Source organism: Phyllostomus discolor, chromosome 2 (genome assembly GCF_004126475.2).
Source record: "Phyllostomus discolor isolate MPI-MPIP mPhyDis1 chromosome 2, mPhyDis1.pri.v3, whole genome shotgun sequence".
NCBI classification, from domain to species: domain Eukaryota; kingdom Metazoa; phylum Chordata; class Mammalia; order Chiroptera; family Phyllostomidae; genus Phyllostomus; species Phyllostomus discolor.
The window spans coordinates 115,731,176-115,751,014 of record NC_040904.2 but is presented as its reverse complement, the minus strand read 5'-3'; the positions used below and the strand labels follow the sequence as shown (position 1 = coordinate 115,751,014).

Genomic DNA, 19,839 nt, shown 5'->3' with positions numbered 1-19,839 from the left:
ACCTTTCCTTCCTGCCACGGCTCTTCCTGAAGGTGGCTGGAGGTAGAAATGGGGGTAGGCCCACTTCTCAGTCTAACCAAGTTACTGTCCCTGTCTGTGATACACGTAAAAGAACTCAATATCTGGAAAAGGTCAGGAGGGTTCTAACATATCTGTCCACTTATCCATGTATTATTCACGTCCACTCAGAGTTGGAAGCACACAGTCCTTTTCCATTTTTCCCTTGTATTATCAGTGGAAGTTCTGTTTTATACATTCTTAAAAGTAAAGTTTAGAAAAATGCTGCTCTGAAAATACTGCAAGAAAAGCATTTTCATTATAGGAGAGTAAAAACTTGAAAGAAAAAAACCAAAGACACCCATAATCTAACTACACCAAGTAAACTACAATGAAATGCTAGTGTATAATCGTCATTATTTTCTTGGCATTAAAAAAGGAGCAATATTCTACATATATTTTTAAACTAGTTATCTCTTTAACTGTATGATAACATGTTTCCACGTCACCGTTCAAACATAGCACACAGGGCCAGTTAACTCTGATGATGCTTGAAGGCCTCAGAGTTTCTTCCTAACAAGGCACTTTTCCTCTTCTTTGGCTGCCTCCAACCCCCACCAATATTTGATTAAATTTGGAGAGTGAATGTTCAGAGCAAGGCAGAGAAAAACAATTTTCAAGACCAGAGATAGGCAGGCATAAAAATAAACTTTTCAGCACCAACCAGAAATTGAGTTCTGGCCATCTCTGCAGTTGAGGCATTGTTTTTAAGTGTGTTTGAGGCTAACAGTAGAATCTGAAGGTGTCCACAGGAGAGGCACCGGAGCTGTGTGTATCCAAGACCTTTGGGTGCCAGGCTGGAGGGACTGAAAGCCAGCCTCCCCCCTGCTGGCCACATCTGGTACTGCAACCATTTGGGGGTAGGGAAGGGGGTTCCAGTTTGCACAAGGACACTGTGGAGTAGATGGGCTGTGCTTCACACACAAGACACGGAAGATGACCTTTCATCTGTTCAGAAGCAGCTAAGTGAACTAAGCAAGGGTACACAGCTATGGCTGGCATGTTTAAAGAATTAATAGGGGGGATAAAAGACAAAGGAAAAGCATAGATAATGAAGAAAAAAAGATGCAGGAGAGGTCTTAGCAGAGGTGGAAGAGATGCTTGGAGGAAGATTCCATGTAATGGCCCTGATATCATATTGGCCTGGGATTCATGGCACCAATAAAGGCCAGAATGTCAGAGTGAGTGGGATGTCATGACAGCCTAAGTCATTTGAGGTCATCTTCACAATGCCAGTGTGAGAAGTTTGAGTGGATCAGGTTCAACAGAAGAAAGGATGAAGTCAGAGGACTCAGAGAGATATTTGGAAAAGAAAACAGTATAAACCCAGAACTAAATAGCAATCCCTTCTTAAATGAGAAGCTTGCTGGCTCCCTCGAGAGCCCAAATATTCTGACTTGAGGTGAGCACCATACCTTAAACAAGGAGGAGAACACGTGAAATGTGTACACAGCACAGGAGCCATCAGAGTCGCACATGAGCTGATTGATGTGGCTGCGCCAGGCTTCCTCGGCATCGTCACAGGCCGCAGGCTGAAAGGCGGCCAGAATGGCCGAGAAGAAGGGTGAGGGAGGTGGAGAGACTCTCCTGTCACCTTCTCCAAAGCTGGAAGAAATGACAATGACTGTGTCAAGAAGTGCTGTCCTTCTTCCCTTACAGAATGGTCTGAGTGCTACTCCCGAGTCAGCCTCACAAGGGGCCCACTCTGCCCACTCCTCCATTTGAGGTTTGCTTTGGGAACTTGGCTTAGTTGAAGGTCTCTGAGATTCTTTTTAATTTTAGAAAGCAGAATTCTCGTCTCTAGATTTTCTGATTCCTTTCTATAGATTTGGTACATCTTTTAGCCCTCAGTGACTCTCTCATGTGCCTAGCTGGCCACTCCCCTAGACACAGTAATGCTCCTTCCTGGGCTCTGGCCCTTTCAGTGGTTGGTATTTTTCATTGTGAAAAATGAAAACAAAAATTTTGAATCTTTTAACTTTTACTTAATGAGTGCATATGCACAAATGCCCAGAAGAAAAGTGGAGGGAGGAAAGGAAAGAGAAATGCAGAAAGAAACAGAAAGGAAAGAATAAGAACAAAAGTTAAAAGGCAAATCCTTCTCTAGGCATTACCATAAGCAATTTGTTGAGTGGACACCAGCCACTGTAACAGTGGAACTTTGCTACTTAGCTCTTATTTTCAATGTTCAGAGAAGTGATTTTAAGGTTTTGACTTTCTTCTCCTGAAGTAAATCTGTAGCATTAATGTTTTTGATTTATTATAGACACTGCATTATTATTTACATCTCTATTCCTATTTAAATTTTTTCCTGTTTGAATTCTCTGACTATATACTACATCTCACTTGCCTCAGAAATATCAGCCACAAGGCTGGAAGCCACCCACTCGAAAAAGAGTAGGTATTTAACTTATAAAGAGCCTCTTGTTCTGATCTTTTAACTCAAAATGGAAAGAACTTCTCATTTCCAAGGCTTGCCAATCTTGCTTATTTTCAAAGCTCACAAGACTTGGATCATGTCCCCAGGCCCCATTGCAGCTTTATATGTTATTCTGTGGCTCTACAAGCTCCTACATGAGTACCTTTTTGGTTCCACGTAGGCCTACACTGGGGATGGATGATTCCAACCTGCTAGGAGCCTTCCAGGTTATGTGTCAATTTGAACTCCTTTGTAAGGAGGTTCCAGCAGTGTGAGTGTGACATTCAATTTGAGTCAGAGTGATTGCACTCCCATGGACCATGCACACTGGCACCACGCATTTCCATCAAGTTCTTCTCTACCTTGCTAGATTGAATTGGTCCAGAGCTTGGTTGCCTTTTTCTTCTGCCTCAGTCATATCCAGACTAAAGCTATCGCTGCATTCGAAAGTTGCTGGGAGTTCATTGATGGAACTAGAAAGATCATCTTCATGTACAGTGGTGTCCTCCTCCTCCTGGACAGCTTCAACCTGGAAGAATGAAGACAGAAAAGAATCCCCCACCTAAAATATAAAAATGCATGGGAAAGTCTGTTCAACCAAAGGAAAAGAGGCTGAAATCCTGACAATGACAGGTGTTGAGGGCCTTTGTTTCCTAGCTATAATGTCATCAATTTCTATAAGCAGACTCAGAAATTATCTGAAGTTCTGTTATTTCTTTATTTTTCAGTCTTCTCTACAATAGTTCCCAAAAAGGCTCTCAAGAGCTTACCATATTTGACCCATGATTATGGAATACAAATGCTAAACTTGGAAAGACCACAGTGCCCCACATTTGATAAGGAAATGATGCCCCATGTGGGAAGGGCCTTGCCTAGTGTCTCATCAGGGCTGGAGCTGGGGTTAGAAACAACAGCACTGGATTCGGAACGTTTTTCCACTGAACAGCTTCAGCCTATCCAGAACTGACTCTCCAACATAGAACCCCTCACCTATGGAAACTAGAATTTAGAACCCTCAGTGACAGTATAGTAGCTGCTCAAGAAATGTGTCCAGTGTGTGTGAGTGCTCCATAGTGGTCACTGAACTACCATACTGCCAGGTCTTTCCACACTAAAAATACTCTAGGTTCCATTGATGTATATGCTGTCTTCTTGGGAATATCCCTTGAAAATAACAGATATGAGGGGCGCTTTCCTGTTACTGTAAAATGCAGAATGAGCAGCACAATGAAAGGGCTGCAGGACAGGCAGAACTAGGATCAGGGAGGGGCAGGAAGGAGTCATAACAAGTCACATGGAAACAGAAGCTGGGTTTGAAGCTGGGCCAGGGGGACCAGGGGGAGATTGATTGTTCTTTACAAAAGAAAGAAAGATCACTGGGTAACAGACCAAAAGAGGAGAGGAAGAAATTACACGTTCTTGTTTCAGTGAGTCATTTTCTTAAAGCAATCACAAAAGCAGGCAAAATAGAACTGTGTATGAATTAAAGCATTATCATGGTTGACATCTTGTCACCCATTTAGTATTCTGAATTGAAGATTAATAAGGGAATTAACAGGAGTGTTTAAAGATGTGTTAGGGAGTTAGCATATCTCACATCTTTGAAAGAATTACTCATATGTACTCGGTGTTGGAGGCTTATCCACATCTGTTTCTTCCTGCTTTTTAAAATTGCACAAGACTGGCCATGGTCACTGGTCTGGGTTATTAGTGTACATACACTATTATGGAATGGCTGAGTTCTTATAAAAATATCTTTTATTTTCTTTTTGTAACATCACAGATATATCAAACATTGCAAAAACCCAAGTTATGTTGAGACAGAGATAGCTTTTCAGAAATTAAACTCAATCTTTTCTTGATAGAATTAGATGATTTCTGCGAGCCCATAAAAATATTATTACTCAGGCAGAGCTTTCTATGAGCAATCTATATAACTGAGCATTCAAAATAGAAAAACTGAGAAAATGCCTATTTCAAGACTGAGAAGCATGAAGTCATTTCCATGAAATTTAATTTCTTAATTTTAGGATGGTGGTGCTTTAATCTCAGGTAAGTTTCCTTTCTGGCTGAAAAAGGACTCTACTAACACTAAGAATCCTTGATCAGAGTTCCTTTGCAATGGGAAAATCTTAAAAATAATTTTGCTTTAAGCTTCAATATTTTTAGGTGATGTATTTTGGTTGGTTTCTCTTAGTTTAAAGTACATAAGATTTTTCTAGATTTCAGATCTAGAAAAGAATCTGAAATATTACTATAAAAGAATCCAAAATATTGCTGTTTTTCCATTATTACATTTTTTTCCCATTAGAAGTATCAGAGGGAATGTACTTTTATATTTTTTTATATTTTATTTTTTCTTTCAAACTTAGCATAATATCAAGATAAAGACAATTTTATCTTAATAGGAATAGGTTGTTTTGGTATATTTAGTGTAAGAAAACAAAATTCTAATCTGATGCACACGTATATGAACACCGTGGGAGTGAACAGTTTTACAGAGAGGATATTTTCTGGAAATTTTGATAAAATAAGCTTTAAATGAAATACATATCATTAGGTTTTTCTTTTAAGCTGAACTTTTAAATAAGAAGATTGCATCAGTTACTTACTTTTCTCCTCAGAGAGCCTGGCTAGGACTGTTTTGTGCGAATCTGCTTTGTTTGTAATACTGTGACTGGTACTGAAAATTCTGACAGTACGCCAAAAGGCGAGGACTGAATCAATGTACAAATTGTATAATTGGTTCCTACATAGGAAAAAATGTCCTGCAATACATACATGCACCCACACTTCAACAGCATATTGTTTTATGAAAGTCATGACTAAAAACAGCAGTTTGCCAGTCACAGCAGTCTCAGGCATGCACCAATTTGTTCTGTCATTAATTAATCAGCTGTGTTCATGCTGTATGGAAAATGCAGACTGTTTCATTTGAAAAAGACCTCATATCAAATGAACAAGAGGGTGGCTGCTCAAGTTATGAGGGGAAAAAACCCCTCCAAACATAGGCTCAGGTGCACAAACTCAATTATTTCAAAAAAGAAAGAAAGAAAAAGATAAAAGTAGCCCCTTCTAATTACAACCCCCTAAGAATTCTCAGAAAATTGGAAGGACTTTTTCTTTAAGAAAACTATAATCATAATTGTCAAAATCTCTTCACCTTGGAACCCTCAGAAATCTGAAGATTATTCATATTGGGCAAAGAAGAGTCGAAGCTAGCCATGCTGGTGCTATAGGAATGAGGGTCAGCTGGTGTCATTTCGCAGGCCGAAGTGAGCAATTCCACAGGATTGGCCTCCTCAGAAGGGGAGAGATTCATAATCTGTTGACAAAATAAAGAAAATAATTCAGTGTGATGTTTGCTAAAACTCTAATTCTTCTTTCCATAGGAGTACAGACCATTGTGTGAACTAATTGTTGGTTGATATGTCTTGTTTAGTATATATAGTTCACTGTTATCAGGTCTTAGACATGGGAGCTGGCAACCTGGAGCGAGATGGCATAGCACCTAACACACAAACACCCACACTTTCAGATACTCATATCAAAATGTTCATCTGCCATAGTTCCTAAAATTTAGAAGTCTGAGGAATTTTAAAAAAGATCCTGGAATAATGAAAGTTATTTTGGGAAAATCTAGGCCCTAACAGATTTGATGGCATCCAGCAACTATTAATAATAGAATAAATACCCAGGCATTTGCTTCCATTTTCAACTTACAGAGAAGAGGCCAGTGTGACTCAGTTTGACACCACTTCATGGTAATCAAAACAGCCTGGTACTGGCATAAGAACAGACACATAGACCACTGGAACAAATAGAGAACCCAGAAATAAACACAAGTCTCTATGGTCAATTAATATTCGACACAGGAGGCAGAAGCATAAAATGGAGTAAAAATAGCCTCTTCAACAAATGGTGTTGGGAGATCTGGACAGCTACATGCAAAAAAATGAAACTCAAGCACCAACTTACACCACACACAAAAATAAATTGAAGGTGGATAAAAGACTTAAGTATAAGCCGTGACACCATAAAAGTGCTAGAGGAGAACATAGGCAGGAAAATCTCGGATATTTCATGTAGCAATATTTTCACTGATATATCCCTTAGAGCAAGGGACATAAAGGAAAGAATAAATGGATGGGATCTCATCAAGATGGTTCGGAGTATAGTTTAGCAACTCTGGAAGTTTCTTTAGCTCAGTTGGAAACTGTGCTACTGTTTTAGTCTCAAAAACAAACCTCCCAGTTTCTGCAGTGGGAGAGCTGGTACTTACGAGGTTTGAGTGCTCCAGGATCTGGCTGGTTGTAAGGTCCTCCTCCTCAGATGATTCATCAGAGTCCTCATGGTTCATTTTACTTAGGCTGGGAGAACTTCCAGAAAGCTGTCTCTCCTCTAGAAGCTGCATGTCACACTTGTCCAGGCTGTCCAAAGAACGCCTGCGCACACCCCAGTTGAAGTTGTCCATACTCTCACCCTGAAATCACACCATCAGCTGGTTTTTCATATCCAAATTGACTGTTTTCACATAACCTTCACACAATCAATTAGTCATGGCTTAGAAGTAAATATTTGGGTTATGAACTCTCAAGCCCTCATGTCCTTTGGTACCAAACCTTTTGTGACATGATGGGAAAAGCAATAAAAGCAAGTTGTTTTCACTTTCATGCATATTGTCATAGGTAGACATGGTCATACTTTTATATAATGTGGTGCGTAATATTATGTTTTTTAAAAGTGTTTTTGGGTAAACTCTGTAAATCATCTGTGTTTCTAAAAATCTGTAAGAAAGAGACCATTGAGAGTAAAACATGTCCAAAAAACACGTGCTCCCAACCCTTGTTTAGAGCTGTTCTCAGAAGAAGCAAAAGTGGAGCTATGCTTCTAGCATATTGCACCTCCTCTGGGTATGAAGGAGAAGAGCACTAGGCAAACATTCCATCATTTTCACAGAGAAAATGCAGAGTTAAAAAGATGGGAGAGCAGCTGGGAAAGCTAGCCAGTCATGCACTATGCAAAGGTCCCAGCAGCAGGGCTCAGCTTTTGCTTTTGGATCATTATCATTAATTGTCCCAACACAGAAAATAGTTATTTTCCTGAACCTGAAATGGCTGACTTGATACCAAGCATTATTGTTCACCTGTATCCTTTCTTAATATTTTTCAATAACAGTTTATATTTAATATTATTTTATATTAGTTTTAGTTGTATAGCAGAGTAGTAAGACAATTGTGCATTTTATAAAGTAGACCCACAATATTTATGGTACCCACAGTTATTAAAATACTATTGACTGTATTCTTTATGCTGTACTTTATATCCCTATGACTATTTTGTAACTATCAATCTGAACTTCTTAATTCCTTCCTCTTTTTCATCCAGCCTCCTAACATCCCTCTCATCTAGGAAGCCTCAGTTTTTTTCTCAGTATTTATAGGTCTGTTTGTTTTGTTTGTTCATTTATTTTGTTCTTTAGATTCCACATATAAGTGAAATCATATGGTATTTGTCTCTCTGTGTCTGCCTTATTTTACTCAGTATAATACCCACTAAATCCATCTATGTTGTTGCAAATGATAAGATTTCATTCTTTTTTATGACTAATATTCCATTGTGTATATGTTAACACATCTTCTTTATTCACTTGTCTGTTGATAGGTACTTGGGTTGCTTTCATATCTTGGCTATTGGAAATTATAATGCAATAAACAAAGGGGTGCATGTATCTTTTCAAATTAGTGTTTTGGATTACTTTGTATGTATACCCAGAAGTGAAACTGCTGGGTCATAAGGTAGTTCTATTTTTAAATTTTTGAGAAAACTCCATCTAGTTTTCCATAGTGTATATACCAATTTGCTATCCTAGCAACAGTGCACAAGGGTACCCTTTGTCCACATTCTCAACAACACTTGCTATTTGTTGATTTATTGATAATAGTCATTCTGACAGGTGTGAGGTGATATCTCACTGTGGTTTTAATATACATCTCTCTGATTAGTCCCATTTTGTAATTGGATTTTTTTTGATGTTAAAATTGTATGAGTTCTTCACAAATTTCAGATATAAACCCCTTATTGGATTTTTTTTTCAACAGATATCCTCTCCCATTCAGTAGGCTGTCTTTTTGTTTTGTTGATGGTTTCCTTCGCTATGCAAAAAAATTTAGTTTGATGTAGTCCCATTTGTTTATTTTGCCCTTTGTTTTCCCTTGTCCAAGGTGATATATAGAAAAATATTACTAAGAGAAATGTCAGAACTATTGCCAATGTTTACTTCTAAAAGTTTTACAGTTTTGAGTCTTATATTTAAATCTTAAATCCATAATGAGCTCAGTCTTGTATGGTGTAAGAATATAGTCTAGTTTCATTTTTCTGCACGTATCTGTCCAAATTCCCCAACAGCATTATTTGAACACAGTCTTTAACCCATTGTATATTCTTGCCTCCTTTGCTATATATCAATTGACCATGTAGGTGTGGGTTTATTTGTTCTAGTTCTGTGAAAAATGTCATTGGCATTTTGAAAGGGATTGTATTGCATCTATAGATTGTGTTGGGTAATATGGACATTTTAATGATGTTAATTCTTCCTATCCATGAGCATGGCAAATGCTCCCATTTATTTGTATCTTCTTCAATTTATTTCTACAATGTCTTATAGTCTTCTGAGTACTGGTGTTTTACCTCCCTGGCTAAATGTTTTTCTAAGTATTTTATTCTTTTTGATGCAATTGCAAATGAAATTATCTTCTTAATTTCTCTTTCTCATAGTAAAAATGCAACCAATTTCTGAATATTAATTTTGTATCCTGCTGCTTTACTGAATTTATGAATTTATGATAGGAATCATGATGTCTGCATATAATGACAATTTTACTTCCTCCTTTCCAATCTGGATGCCTTTTACTTCTTTTTTATGTCTGATTGCTGTGGCTAGGATTTCCAGTACTATGTTGAATAAAAGTGGTGAAACTGAGCATCCTTGTCTGATCTTATGAAAAGCATTTTTAGCTTATTCCTGTTTAGTATGTTAACTGTAGGTTTATTATATATGCCCTTTATTATGTTGAGGTATGTTCCCTCTATTCCCACTTTGCAGACAGTATTCATGATAAATCATTCCTAGATTTTGCCAAATGCTTCTACTGAATCTATTGATATAATGATATGATTTTTCTCCTTCATTCGTGGTTATGTGGTGTATAATGTTAACTGGTTTGCAGATACTGAACCATCCTTGCATCCCAGGAATAAATTCCACTTGATCATGGTATATGATCTTTTCAACTGATGCATTTGTTTTGTTAATATTTTGCTGAGGATTTTTGCATGTATGTTGATCAGAGATATTTCCCTATAATGTTAAAAATGTTTTTGTCTGGTTTTGAAATAAGGATAATGGTGGCCTTGTAAAATGACTTGGGAGACTTCTCTTAATATTTTTTGGAATAGTTTGAGGATAGGTGTTCATTGTTTTTTGAGTGTTTGGTAAAATTCACCTTTTTTGGTAAAAAGACTTCTGGTCTGGGACTTTTGTTGGGTGTTTTTTGATTACTTATTCAATTTCTTTGGAAGTAATCAGTCTGTTCAGATTTTTTTTCTTGATTTAGTCTGGAAGATTGCATGTTTCTAGGAACTTAATCCATTTTTTTCCAGATTGTCCAATTTGTTCGTATATAATTGTTCTTAGCATTTTCTTATAATCCTTTGTATTTCTGTGGTGTTAGTTGCCACTTTCCCTCTTTCATTTCTGCTTTAATTTATTCATGTCTCTCTTTTTCTCAATAATTCTGGTTAAATGTTTATTAGTCTTGTTTATTTTTTCAAAGAACCAGCTTTTATTTTCATTGATTTTTCTATTGTTTTCTTAGATCCTATTTCATTTCCACTCTGATCTTTATTATTTCCTTCCTTCTACTCCCTTTGGGTTTTTTTTTTTTTTCTCCTGTTTCCTTCAGTAGTAAGGTTAGATTGTTTGAGATTTTCTTGTTTCTTGAGGTATGCCTATATCACCATAAATTTCCCTGTTAGGGTGGCTTTCACTGTAGATTTTGGGTTGTCTTTTTATTTTCATTTGTCTCAAGGTCCTTTTGATATCTTTACTGTTCTCATTGTTAACCCATTCATTGTTTAGTAAAATATTAATTAGTCTCCATGTGTTTATGTGTTTTTTAGTTTTTTTTTCTTTTAATTGATTTCTAGTTTCATACCATTGTGGTCAAAGAAGATGCTTGATAAGATTCAATCTTCCTAAACTTATCAAGAATTGCTATGTGTTCTATCCTGAAAAATTTCCTATGTGCACTTGAAAAGAATGTGTTTTCTGCTTCTTTGGGCTGAAATCCACTTGGTCCTATTTAAGGTCACTGTTTTCTGGTTGACTTTCTGTGTGGAAGACATATCCATTGATGTCAATGGGGTGTTGAAGTTCCATACTATGACTTTTTACTGTTGATTTCTCCCTTTATGTATATCAATATTTACTTTATATATGTAGGTGCTTCTATTTTGGGTGCATAGATGTTTACAAGGGTTATATCCTTTTGTTGGATTGGTCTCTTTATTATTATGTAATGTCCTTCTTTGTCTCTTATTATATCATTTATTTTAAAATCTATTTTGTCGGTATAAGTATCGATACCCCAGCTTCTTTTTGTTTCCATTTGCATGAAATATCTTTTTTGCATCTCTTCAGCTTCAGTCTGTGTCTTTCAATTTGAAGTGGGTTTCTTGTAGATAGCATATATATATCTTGTTTTCTTATCCATTCAGCTACCCTATGTCTTTTGATTGGACCATTTAAGCTATTTACATTTAAAGTGATAATTGATAGGTAGTTTTTGCCATTTTATTTTTCACATTTTGTTGCTGTTTTTTTTTTTTTTTTTTGTCTTTTTCTTCTTAAAGAAGTCCCTTCAATGTTTTTTTGTAATACTGGTTTGGTGGTGATGAACGCCTGTAGTTTTTTTTTTTTTTTGGAAGCTCTTTATCTCTGCTTCAATTTTAAGTGATAGCCTTGCTGAGTAAACTGGTCTTGGTTATAAGTTCTTGCTTTTTATCACTCTGAATATTTTGTGTTATTCCCTTGTGGCCTGCAAATTTTCTGTTGAGAAATCAGCTGACAGTTTTATGGAGTTGCCTTGTAGGTAACTAACAGCTTCCTCTTGCTGCTTTTAAGATTCTTTGTCTTTAAACTCTGCCATTTTAATTATGATGTGTCTTAGTGGTACTATTTGGGTTCATCTTGTTTGGGACTCTTTAGTTCCTGGACATGTATGTGTTTTTCCTTTACTAAGTTAGGGAAGTTTTCAGTCATGACTTCTTTTTTTTAAAAAAAATCACTTATTGATTTTAGAGAGGGGGGAAGGGGTAGGAGGAGGAGGGGAGAGAGAGAGAGAGGGAGGGAGAGAGAAAGAAACATTGATATGTAGTTCCACTTATTTGTGCATTCACTGATTGCTTCTTGTATGTGTCCTAACTAAAGATTGAACTTGTAACCTTGGCATAGGGCTCAGTCATTATTTCTTCAAATAGGTTCTGAATCTATTTTTCTCTCTCTTCTCCTTCTGTTATCCATGTGATACAGGTATTATTATGCTTGATGTTGTTCCAGGGGTCCCGTAACCTATCTTCATTTAACAATTTCTTTTTCCTGTTCTCATTTGGTGTTTTCTGCTACCTTGTGTTCCAAATAGCTGATCTGATCCTCTGCTTCATCTAATCACTGTTGATTCCTTATAGTGCATTCTTCATTTTTGGGTGGTTCTTTTTTATAGTTTCTATGTCCTTTTTATGCTTATTATTTCTTTGTTGAAGTTCTCTATGAGTTCATTCTTCCCCTAAGTTCCTTGTGCATCCTTGTGACCAGTGTTTTAAACTCTGTATCTAATAGATTGCTTGTCTCCATTTGATTTAGTTCTTTTTTTGTTCCCCTAGAGATTTCTACTGTTCTTTCACTTCAGACATCTTTCTTTGTGTCCCAGATTTGGCTACCTCTCAGTGTTTATTTCTCTTTATTAGGTAGATATGCTATATGTTCAGTCTTGGGAGGGTGGCCTTATATAGTAAGTGTCCTGTGGGGCCCAGTGGCATGGTCTCTCTGGTCACTTGAGCATAGTTCCAGGATTGTCCTTGTGTGGGTTGTGTGTGCCCTGCTGTTGTAGTTGAGTCTTAATTGATGTTGGCATGTTAGTGGATGGATTTGAACCTCAGGCTGGCTGACCTGATGATTAGTCATGACTGATTCTAGTCATGATTAGTCATTCTGTGCTGTGGCTGTCCCCACAGAGTAGGGTTTGCTCTAGCAAGGTTTGATGCCTGCTGAGATCTCCCTTTGTGTGTGCTGCTTATGAAGTTAATCAGGTGGTTCTCTGTTGTGGTCTATGGCTGGCCACTGTGTGTGTTGGTTCTGGAGCCTCTTGGGAGGGGCTCTAGTACAGGCCAATGTCAGACACTGCTTGTTATAGGCCTGGGCTATCTGTTGGGAGCTACATGGAGATCCTTGGTTGATAGCTGCCCATGCTGGGCTTGGATTTGCATGGGAGTGGTCACACTGCAAACCAAGACCAGTGCCAAAAATATAGGGCCTGAGGGAGGTCAGTAAAAGATCCAAGGCACCCCAAGACATGCTACCACCTGCTGGCTACCTGTAACTCTCAGCCACTGAAATAGCCCTGGTTGGCATGCAAGTTGGGTGAGGCACCAACTGGGTTGAGTAGCGATGCAAGTTTTTTAAAAAGCTGTGAGTTGTATCTCAGGCTTTCTCTGCAATTAACTATGTTAACTGTTTATCTGACCAACATAAAATGTTTTTCTAGAAACTAATTTGGGTTTTATTTCTCTTTTCCATTTTTATTTATTTATTTTATTTAAAAATTTTAACTGAATTCATTGGGGTGACATTGGTTAATAATATTATATTGGTTTTAGGTGTACAATTGTGTATCATCTGCATATTGAATTGTGTGTTCACCATATTTCTCTCTCTCTTAAGACAGGAATAAATGAAAAGAAATGTTATATAGCCCATGGTAAGCAAATTTTAATCTAAACCAATAGATAAACTGAATAAAATATAGCATAGAATCCTTCCATTTATGAATCATTTGAAACACTGTCTAATGGTTCACCATTAACTTTTTATGGTGAGATTTCAGTTAGTAGCATAATAATAAAACATGAGAGATACAAATTATTGTTAAAATTAGTGAACATTAAGTTTATTAATTTTCCTCTGGTTAAGGGTCTATTTCTTTAGGCTCCTAATAAAACAGAGCTTGCCAGAATATCTCACAGATCTGTCATTTAACAGATCTGTTAAATGTAGAAGGCAACAGGTAAGAATATTAAATACATTCTGGATATAATATATAAATTATCATTATCCAACCCTATTTATTATTGTTTTAGGACTGTTTGATTATAAAGGGAAACTAGACTCAATATAATTTTCATATTCTATAGCTGTATCTGCTGTTTTACCTATATCTGTACCTTTTATCTATATCTGCTGTGATAAATTATCACCAAACAATTTTTTTCCTGGTGGAAAAGGCTAACTATTGTGCTAGGATTTAAAAATAGCTATTTTAGTGAAAAAATATAACAAAAACAGTAGAAAGGCAAGAGTTCTGGAAAGAAAAAGCCATGTGTGAAGAAACAAAAGAATATAAAGAAAAATAATGCTAGATAGAGGAAAAAGAATAATGTGAAAATAGCAGAAATATGCAAATATAAATATAAAAAATAAATTCACACAACTGGTTCTCTTGCACCAGATCAGTGGATGGGTTGGATGAACTATCTGAGTCAACAATTCTGGAGGTGCCCCCACTGACCCTGAGACAGAGCCCTGAGCTGGCACAGAAATGGAAGAAGTCTAGGTCAGAAAACACCACTGGGCATGGACTGCTATTACTGTTGGTTGGGTTGCAGCTCTGATGAAACCTGGATGAATCAGTCTTAAGAACTGGGAATTAGGGAAATCAGTCCTTGCTGGAATACTACCTGGATGTTTTGAGAGGACACAGTCTCCATTAGAGGCAAGGGTGTTGAAATTGTTTCCTGGTGGTTGCTGAGATGGAACAGTGCTGTGGTCTAGCCTAAGTTAAAGTATGTGGTGATTAAAAGCCAACAAGGCCTTCTGGGTGTGGCCTAGGAACAGCACTATTGGGGGAGCCACTCTCCTCCTTCCCTACAACCCAAATGTCAGATTTGCGTTTTATGTTACGAATGAGGTCAAATGTCAAAACAGTGTGTTAGTGATTACGACAGATTTTTCTATGTGTGAGAAAATTTAGAAGATAGTCAGTTATTCCTGATGAACAATTTGTACATGTCAGTTAGCAAATTTAACCACTCAGGATTTATACTGAGATAAAAAGCATTCATGATCGAATGTTCTAGAAATGTGGGAAATAACAGTCTTTGAAATAACTTTTCTTCATATTGGAAATCTGACAAATATGAATTACTGTTGAAGAAACTTGGTCAAAATATGTACCTAATGTACATACTTAGAGTAAGTTTGATAGGTCATGGATATAGGCTGATCATGGGTGCTAGTCTGCCCAGACTGGTCCTGATTTATGTCTGTTGTGTGGGTGCAATTATTAGCATCCACTTGTTTGCAAAAAGGTCCTCATTTGAGTGAAAGTTTATACAATTACCATACAAAGATAGCTCCTAATTCCTGGAATATAAAACATTCTGATTGGAGCCATACATAATGCATTATTTGATGCAGCTGGTTGATTTCACCAAGGAATCTAACAACAAAACCAACCTGGTTGTGCAACTGTCTAATCAAAAACCATAAGATTTCTAAGGGTCATATTTAAAAACTCACTTTCTCTCAAGATATATCATCATGCAACTTCCAGAACTAGGCATATAAAGATTTTTAAACTCTCTTGTAGTAGCTATACTTTAGAAAAAAAATTAAATTAGGACAACTGAGGAAAGTGCTTCTTTATATCACACACCCATCAATGTGAATATGCACACAAACAGGCATACATATGCTGGAAGAGAGGAAGAAGCAACTCTGTTGTTATCAATCTGCAATAATGCAAAACACTGGCTCGCATACCTGAAAAAAGAACATCCTCTTACCTGAAGCTCCTGGGCAGCAGATGGAAAGGACAGAAAAACAAATTAAAAGGTCTGTTTTAAATGGTGATATTAAGGGCACTCACGTGGTGGTTTTGTCTTAGTTTTAACACAACAAACAGTGCTAACAACATATACTTCAGTAGATGCAACTTAAACAAAGGTAAAGTTACACAAACCCCAAAGAAAAAAATCAGCATCAAACCAGAAATTCCCAACCTCATACTGGTGGATGATGGAGTCAGGGTAACAAGTCATAAATGTAGTTTATGAAATAGCTTTCCCCTTCAGTGGTGATTTTGGTCTCCTCAAGTTTTTTTTTTTTTTTTTTTTTGAGTGGAGGGAATGACTAAGTACTTGTGAAATGTCACAGGAAAGTGAATCAGGGACATCAACTAGAAAAAAAAGGTGGTGTCACTTAACCCTGCTCACCAAGAGAAAGGTGAGTATGATCATGGTGTCTACACTGCTGGTGTATAGTTAATAGCAAAGACACAGCACCTTTCAAAGATTCTGAAGAGTTCAAGGACAAACCCTTACCAATATTAGGCAATAAATCCTGAGACAATTTAATGAAAAGGAATAGATGTGACAAAAAAACCCCAGTCTTTATTTTTGATAATTTTGTGTTGGTCTAAAAGTTAAATATGCTTACCCTTGTCAGATGAGGAAAAACTGAAGAAACAGTACAAAGGAACAGACATTGAGACACTGTGCTAGAAGTGTTATGTAGGTTATCTCACTAAATGCTCAGATCCACTCTGTATGAGAGTGCTTTCATACCCACTGAGCAGATGAGGCAGCCAAGAGAAATTGCATGCTTGTGGTCATACGGTGAGGTCAGTGGCAGAGCTGTGGTTGAAAGTTGGGCGTGTCTGGCTCCAAAGCTCATGCATTTTCACTCTGTCCCTCTGTAAGCACACTAACACCCCTTACTGCATCCTATTGAGATGTAGCAAAACATTCTCACAGGGTTTATTTTATTCGGATACAATATATGCTTTCATACTCTTGAATGTTTTATGAGCTCTTAATCATATAAGATAAAATCACTGTGATGTTGTAGTTCTTGTTGGCTAGTACAGCAGAGAGAATCCAGTAGTATTCATTACTTATTATCCCTGAGAAACATTAGTGTCATATTTACTTTCAAGTGATGGGCATCTCAGATTTTCCTTCCTTTATTTTGATCGAAATTAAATTTGTTAGTTGTTCTGAAACTGTGTCTGATTCTCCTGCTTACGTTATTACTGTCAGGTCATGTCATATGACATGTTTTTCTTTGACTGACTCTAAAAAATGATGTACTTCTCACTACACAGTTTTTCCCCTCAGTTTTATTTCCAGAATGCAGACAGTGTGCAAGTTTGAAGGCTAGCCCAGGAGGAAAGATGGGGTCAGCAGCCCATGTCAGGGAGCTTGTCACTGGCTCAGAGACGTTCAGAATTGTTGTATTTCATGTTAGACTTTTAAAACAATCCTCACCACAGTTAGTAATTGATTTCTTTATTACTAATTATGAACAGTCAGAAAACTCTGTTCTACTTTCTACTGGTTCTAAACAACTCAAGGTGAAAAGCCTACACTTATTTTAATGACCTTGCAGTCAGTGCCTTTAGCTTTCCACATACTGTGTCTGCCAAATTCATTTCCAGGGAAATAATTAGTAAAGTAAATACTATTCTTCCTGAGAGTGTGATTCTCTCTGGCTTGTGCATATATCCAGGGTCATCAGTAGGCAGTGAGGGACAAAAGCGGATAGCCTCTTGGCCTCACCTTGATATAAGCAAGTTGCTCAGCAGTCTTATCTTTTAGTGAAGTAAGAAGCTACTTGCAGTTAAGATAGGAGGTGCCTCCTTACCACAGGAGATGAGAAACTTCAAATCTGGGCCTCTGTTTTAACTGTAAGACTAGCAGAAAGCCCCCCGCTTCCCACCTTCTTAAAAAATATAGTGTGTGTAATTGCACATGAGCTCAAGTAAGTTGATTAACACTGGGAGCTAATGTGGTACCAGAGGTACATGGCTTTTTTACACACACCAATCTCCCTTCACTGAATTTCATTTTCACCCCGTGAGGCACGAGACTTGCTCTCAGCTGGAACATACTCCAAGCTGTCTTCCAGTCGTAAGTGAAAGCATCTTGTGACCATAATTATCATCCAAATAGGCAATCTGCCTTTGCCTATTGAAACTTGAATTAGCTGCTTCAGGTGTGGGGAATACCAGCCACCCCCTACAGCAGGACAGACACCCTCCTGTGCCTTCCATCCCATTTGAGTTCTAATGATTTCATCAGGCCATACAAAGGCACCAGGGGCCTCAGGCTCCCAGCTCACATTGTAGCAGGCAAGCTCTGAAGTACCAGGATTACAGCAATTTCACACTTACAAGCATTAAACACTCTGTCTATTTTAGCCAGGTATCAGTGAATAGGCTCAGAAGTTGAAAATTTTGTGATTTTTTTTAAGTTCACTGTTGGGCTACACACACACAACCTGTGTGTGGTCATAAGCAGTCAGATCGTGGCCATTTAAAAATAATCCAGCAGCATCTGTTGTGGGCTGACACAGGAAGGGTGTGGTAACTTGTGCCAAAGTGAAGCTGCTGTCCTTGGAATAAGATGATTCAAAATAAAATTTACAGCTTTTCAAGAAAAGACTCAGTCGTGAAAACTCATTATTTAGCAGATAAAAAGAAACCTTTGTTAGTCAAGTGGGTTATTTTTAGAGAATATACTATACCTCTCCATCCTCTAGCTCTACATCCAGGAAATCGAAGTCTCTAAAGACTCTGAACTGCTGCTCACTGTTTGTGTCATCCATGTTCTCCTGTTCTCGGGCGCCGTCCTCAGAGGAGACCAGACTCGTCTGGTGCTCCAGCAGATCCAAGTCCCCGCACGAGGAAAAAATCACCTAAAAATCCAACGAGTTCTTTTTTGAGAAACCATCCCCTCTGGTTGTTCATGCTACAAAAAATTGTTATTGGCTCTTCCTCACACTACGTTTCCAGTACACACCTAATTCCTCAAGTGGGTATTTTTAGACTGTTCTTTCATTATTTATGTTGGACAGATGCCTTCAGATTAAACTTGGTGCAAAGACACAAGTTCATGTACTGGGAAAATGTTCGAGTCAAATGGCTGCTTGATGGATGAAGACTGGATAGTGAGTGTGTGTGTGTGTGTGTGTGTGTGTGTTCATAAACTGGAGCAGCCAAGAAAATTTCCACTGTTTTTGAAATGAGGCTAAAACTTGTACACACTCTCTTTCATTACACACACATTGTCACGCAGTATTTCTGGGACTCCTGATACCAAGATATGTTACTGCAGAGTGAACTGTGAGAGCAGAGGACTTAACCCTTTCAGAGATAAACCAGAAACTGGAAAAGAATAAAATCCAGAAACCAAAAGGCACAGTACTTGCTCATTTGACCTACAGAAGCATAACTGAGCAGCCATGCTCATAATTTATACTTAAATTCCTGTACTGCTGATTTAACCAAAACAAGATATTTTCTATTAAAATCTTCAATATATTAATATTTTTAAACTAACATCTATGTTTAGATTCTTTATACTTGGCCATCTTAATAGAACTTTTGTGCAAATTATAAGCTGCAAATGAAACTAGGTGTTTTGCCATCCAGCTTTTTTTGAACACAGAATGATATTAAATAAAGTGAACAGGACTCTTTATTTAACCATTATAGTGTCTAGTCTTCCTTGAAAAGTAGGTGATAGTTTAGGAGAATTTAAGTGGAACAAATTCTCCAAGGTGAAAGAGTGAGAGGGTATTATAGGTACTTTTTCTCTTACATTTCAGAGCAGTCATTATGTGTCAGGTACACACGTGACATGACATGCAGTCTGTGCAGGGATCACACATGCACACAAGAGACAGAACATGTGGAGGGCCAGCCAGCAAGTTAGTGAGCAGCCAGATGAGAATTCCAGTTTCCTCAGCTGAAGGCTCCTTTCCTCGCCAGTGCTGCTGCCCTTACTTGTAATTTCCTCCTGGGAAACATTTACAGCCAGAGAGGCACAGAAGCATGGTTCGGATCTGAAGGGGAATGTGCCACATGTCGGGGCAGGAAGAAATGGCCCCAGTGGGCACAGCTACTCTGCAGAAGTCAAGTGCTCCCATTTCCCTTCCTCGTGGACTCAAGAGGCTTCATCTGCTCTGGCCACTGTCACCTGTCCCCTATGCCCTAAATAATGTCACAGGCACAGCAACAAACCTACTG

At 37.8% G+C, this 19,839-nt stretch overlaps 1 protein-coding gene across 8 annotated transcripts in view; it reads right to left on the bottom strand.

The window, feature by feature from the left end:
* FRY (FRY microtubule binding protein) overlaps positions 1-19,839 on the bottom strand; it is a 406,572-nt gene that overhangs the window by 65,057 nt on the left and 321,676 nt on the right. For 6 of the 8 annotated variants that reach the window (XM_036018382.1, XM_036018387.1, XM_036018381.1 and 3 more), the window contains exons 51-56: positions 18,336-18,506; positions 15,596-15,604; positions 6,759-6,959; positions 5,640-5,801; positions 2,839-3,005; positions 1,473-1,662 (exon numbers count right to left, since the gene is read on the bottom strand). In XM_036018382.1, the coding sequence (XP_035874275.1) occupies positions 1,473-1,662; positions 2,839-3,005; positions 5,640-5,801; positions 6,759-6,959; positions 15,596-15,604; positions 18,336-18,506 (900 nt within the window). The remainder of the gene's footprint in view (positions 1-1,472; positions 1,663-2,838; positions 3,006-5,639; positions 5,802-6,758; positions 6,960-15,595; positions 15,605-18,335; positions 18,507-19,839) is intronic. The other 2 variants (XM_036018383.1, XM_028532799.2) reach the window with 1 other exon arrangement.